Here is a 4,441-nt window from a genome sequence, read left to right as displayed (position 1 = left end):
GTATAGGGTTTAGGGTTTAGGGTTTAGGGTTTAGGGTTTAGGGTGAGGGTTGGGCTGGCAGTGGTGGACTGCAGCTGGAACAGATTGCTAGAAGGCAGGCGGGCGCAGCACATTGATTTCGTGAAAAGTGAGGGTTTAGGGTTTAGGGTTTAGGGTTTAGGGTTTAGGGTTTAGGGTTTAGGGTGAGGGTTGGGCTGGCAGTGGTGGACTGCAGCTGGAACAGAGTGCTAGAAGGCAGGCGGGCGCAGCACATTGATTTCGTGAGAAGTGAGGGTATAGGGTTTAGGGTTTAGGGTTTAGGGTTTAGGGTGAGGGTTGGGCTGGCAGTGGTGGACTGCAGCTGGAACAGAGTGCTAGAAGGCAGGCGGGGGCAGCACATTGATTTCGTGAAAAGTGAGGGTTTAGGGTTTAGGGTTTAGGGTTTACGGTTTAGGGTTTAGGGGTTTGTGGTTCTCAGAGAACGTGCGAGTGCTGCCGCTGCTGCTCTGCGGCAATCCGACCTACTACGGGGCTCCCAACATCTTGACCTGCGCGGAGGCCCTCCCGGGGGCTCATTACATTGCAGGTTTGTTAATTTTTTAATTTGAGTTGCTGCTGTTTGTTGGCTTCTTTTGTGGCGCCAGCTGCTTCATTTGTTCAGGGTTTAGGGTTTAGGGTTTGGGGTGGGCTTTCCGTGTTCCCTCTGCCAGCGTTTGGGTGTGTCGCGCTGCCTCCAGAGGTTAGGGTTAGGGTTTAGGGTTTAGGGTTTGGAGTTCGCTGGCAGCATGTGTGGACGGGCTGCGTTTGCTGCTGCGCTTTTCCCGTGTCTCTCCGGCGGAGGTTGCTTGCGAGCTGGGGTTACGTACACCCCAGCCCGCAAGCAGACTCCGGTGTACGTACACCCCAGCTTGTAGACACACTCCGGTGTACGTACACCCCAGCCTGCAGATAAGAGTCCGGTGTACGTACAGCCCAGCTGGTAGGCAGATTCCGGTGTATATACACCCCAGCTACTAGACACATTCCGGTGTACGTACAGCCCAGCTGGTGGGCCAATTGAGGTGTACGTACACCCAGCTGGTAGGCAGCTGTACATACACCGCAGCTGGTGTGCAGATTCGGGTGTACGTACACCCCAGGCTCGGCCCCACACGCTGCGGAGTGCGCCGCAGGGTACCGGCGGCATGCAAATTTGCTGCTGCAGAGTTTCACTTGGGGCCCCCACTTTTTGGAGTTAAACAGCAGCTTTTTGGAGCGCTACACTCGCGTGTCTTCTGCTGCTGAAATGAAGGCCCTCAAGCTGCAGCAGGAAGCCGAAATGCTCGCCAAAAAGGTCCAAAAAGAAGAAGACAAAGCAGCAAATCAAAAAGGCTACTCCGCAGTCTACACAGACTTAGACCCAGAAGAAGCAAACACCTAGCGGGGCACCGCCCTCGCCACCTTGCTGCACACTCTCCTGCCCCTCATGCCTCCCTTGGGGCTCCCCTGGGGGCCCCCTGGGGGCCCCCTGGAGGCCCCTCTGGGGCCCCCCTGGGGCTCCCCTGGGGCCTTCTTGGGGGCTCTCGGGGCGCTTCCAAGATGCCTGAAACACTGTTTCTTGAGTGGCCCTGAGAGGGGCCCCGAGGAGGCCCAGAAGGGGGCCCCAAGGGGCCCTAAAAGAGGCAACCAGGGCCCCAACAAGCCTTTGGGGGGACCCTCAAAAGAAAAGGAAAAAGATCTTCTGAGAGGCTTATTGGGACCTCTTAAAAGAGTTCTGCTGCCTTGGGGTTCCTTGGCAGCAGGGGCTTTGGCCAGATGGGGCCCCTAAAGCGCATGCATGCAGCTGCGGGTCCTTTTGCTGAGGCCCACAAAGAGCATAAACATTTGCTGCAGCGCTGCTGCTGCTGGTGTATTCGCCCGAAAAGAATACTCAAAAGCTTGGAGGTAAAGCAAGCTGGCAGCAGTGCTGCTGCTGCGCTGCAGCAGCAATGGCACTGCTGCGGCAGCAAAAAGCCCCGTGCATGCAGCACCTTGATGCTGTCAGCAGCAAACCTGTGCAGCCTGTGGGCTGTTTTGCTGCACTTCATTGGCCTCTTAGCTTTTAAATAAACTTTGAAAGGCCTCAAATGCTATAATTTATCTTTTTAGAATTGTAAACTTCCCCCTGGAGCCTCAGAGCCTCTGGCAGCCCCAGCAGCGAATTGCCCCCCATATATAGTAGGCGCATGCAAGAGATGCTTGAGGGGAAGTGCAGCAACTTCTTTAAATGGCAAGAAGGTAGCAGCAGCAGCAGCAGCAGAAGTAGCAGCAGCAGCAGCACCTGCAGACTGCCATTTAGACCCAGGGAAGCAGACGGCAACCGGACGGAAAGAAGCTCAGGAAATCTTTAGTGGAAATGCCAGGAGATGCAGCAGCAGCAGCAGCAGCAGCAAAAGATGGTGGCTGGGGCTGTTCTGCTATGCTGCAGCGGGCCCTGTGGAAAGACTGGGACGTGGGCGTCTGCTGCTGCAGCAGAGACGTGGGCGTCTGCTGCTGCAGCAGAGGGGAGGGGGAAGATGCAGCTGCAACCGTAGCAGAAAGGTACAATGAATGCTGCTGCTGCGTCGTCAAGCAGAATGCAGCAGCAGCAGCAGCACAGCTGCTGCCGCAACAAGAGAGACTCCCTCGTTTCCCCCTCTGGTTGTCTTTCTAGCCGTGGCCTTTTGCTGCAGCCTCTCTTTAACTATGTCTTTGCCTCTATTTATTCCTTGCTCTATGTGTGTCTGTCTTTCTTTTGCACTTTTGCTTCTCTTCTTCAAGGGATTCTTTTGCATGCAATGCCCGCCTTGCAATCCTTTTAAAAGCCAGCTTCAATAAAATGTAAAACTAAAAGCTGCAGCAAATGTAAAGTAATAATTTGCTGCAGCAGCTTACGGCTTATCAAGCTGCAGCTTTTGCGTGGTGCAGCCTCATGTAGATAACAGGGAAGGCTTCAGGGAAGGCCCCAGCCTCACTTAGAGGCCTCTAGCTGGTAACTGCTTAGTTTTAATTGATTTTTTTTCGCTTCTAAATATGATTTTTATGTGTTTTAAATACTCATTTCAACCTGTAGGCGGGCGCCGGCTGCCGGTGCCTGCGCCTCTTACACACGTGGGTCTTGCCCACACTGTGTAGTGCGCTGCGCCTACTGCTGCGACTACGCTGTTTCCTGCCCCTCTACAGGTCTACATACTACACCTAGTATAGCCCCATTTCACGGTTCCGTCGAAATACGACAATTCAAAAAGTGTCTCTAATCTCTTTCTTCGATTCGCTCCCTTCTCGGAGCTTACCCCCTAGACCCTAGGGGTGGAGGTCCGCATTGGTGCCGGCGCTATCGCCAGCCCCAGTCTCCACACGATATCCGCACATTTCACGTTTTCATTAGGACTAACTAACGGTTTTTCTTATTTTTTCATGTATAGGGAGGGTTCTGTCCCCCTCCAGTGTCGCGGCCCTTTGCAGGTCGCTGGCTAGCTATCATCTCTAGGACACTAGCCAGCCCCATTGTAGTGCCTCAGCACTACAACAGTCTCCACACGATATCCGCACATTTCACGTTTTCATTAGGACTGACTAACGGTTTTTCTTATTTTTTCATGTATAGGGAGGGTTCTGTCCCCCTCCAGTGTCGCGGCCCTTTGCAGGTCGCTGGCTAGCTATCATCTCTAGGACACTAGCCAGCCCCATTGTAGTGCCTCAGCACTACAACTTCCCCCCTTGCCGGACTGAAGAGACCTGTCCCAAACGCATTATTTTTGCTTTTGCAATCTCTGTGCTCTTCTAAAGCTGACGTGGTGAGCGCGCGCGTTGCGCAGCGCTCCCTCTCCTGTCCTCATTGAAGGGGTGCTCATGCTGTAGGAGCTGGAGCGTGGCGGAGCCGTACGTCTACGCTTCGGAAGGACCCAAGTTGTTTCGAATTTGAAGACGTCTTCGTTGGCGGCGGCACCAAGCGCGAAGCAAAGCTGGACAGCCAGTAAGGTGATGAGCTGGCTCCCATGTGGCGTGATCTTCATGGGCCCCGCGCCACTTCACAAGGTACTGGGCTGCATCTCCAAAGCCGCGTTTGTCCATAATATAGTCGACTTCGTATTCCGCTGTGGGATTGCCTGCTGCATCGTGGATAGGAGGCCAGGCGGCGTCGGCTGCCGAGGGAGCCAAAGCGGGAGGGCGGGGGCGGTGGGGAACTAGCTGCGAAACGTGGAAAACGTTATGGCATTCATAGGTGGGAGGCAGAGCGAGACGGTCAGCGACAGTTCCTATGCGTTCGATGACTTCGAACGGTCCGCCGTAGCGTGTCTCGAACTTAGGGCAGCAGTTAAAAGGCGGTAAGTGCTTGCTACTGAGCCAGAACTTGTCTCCCACTGCATACTCCACTGCTCGACGCTTTGTGTCTGCGTAGTACTTTTGCTGCCATTTCGCCTTCAGAATGTGGCTCTGTGCTCTGTCGCAGAGCTGCCGGAAT

The 4,441-nt window shown here is 54.4% G+C and overlaps 2 protein-coding genes across 2 annotated transcripts in view; one reads left to right on the top strand and one right to left on the bottom strand.

The window, feature by feature from the left end:
* Positions 1-181: 181 nt before the first annotated feature.
* Positions 182-1,399, top strand: ENH_00003900 (Probable ribosome biogenesis protein TSR3, related; the record flags this gene model as incomplete). Its single annotated transcript, XM_013583997.1, has 3 exons — positions 182-267; positions 458-565; positions 1,152-1,399. Coding segments are annotated over 3 exons (442 nt in total), but the record flags the coding sequence as incomplete, so codon positions are not given.
* A 2,465-nt stretch (positions 1,400-3,864) lies between these two features.
* Positions 3,865-4,441, bottom strand: part of ENH_00003890 (Pol polyprotein, related) — a gene marked incomplete at both ends in the record, with an annotated part of 856 nt that continues 279 nt past the window's right edge. The window contains one exon of the mRNA XM_013583996.1: positions 3,865-4,420. Within this exon, the coding sequence (XP_013439450.1) occupies positions 3,865-4,420 (556 nt within the window). The remainder of the gene's footprint in view (positions 4,421-4,441) is intronic.

This window comes from Eimeria necatrix, genomic scaffold, assembly GCF_000499385.1.
Source record: "Eimeria necatrix Houghton genomic scaffold, Enh_scaff1109, whole genome shotgun sequence".
Taxonomy (NCBI): Eukaryota; Apicomplexa; class Conoidasida; order Eucoccidiorida; family Eimeriidae; genus Eimeria; species Eimeria necatrix.
Note: the sequence above shows the minus strand (reverse complement) of the source record. Positions and strands in the feature narration are given on the sequence as shown.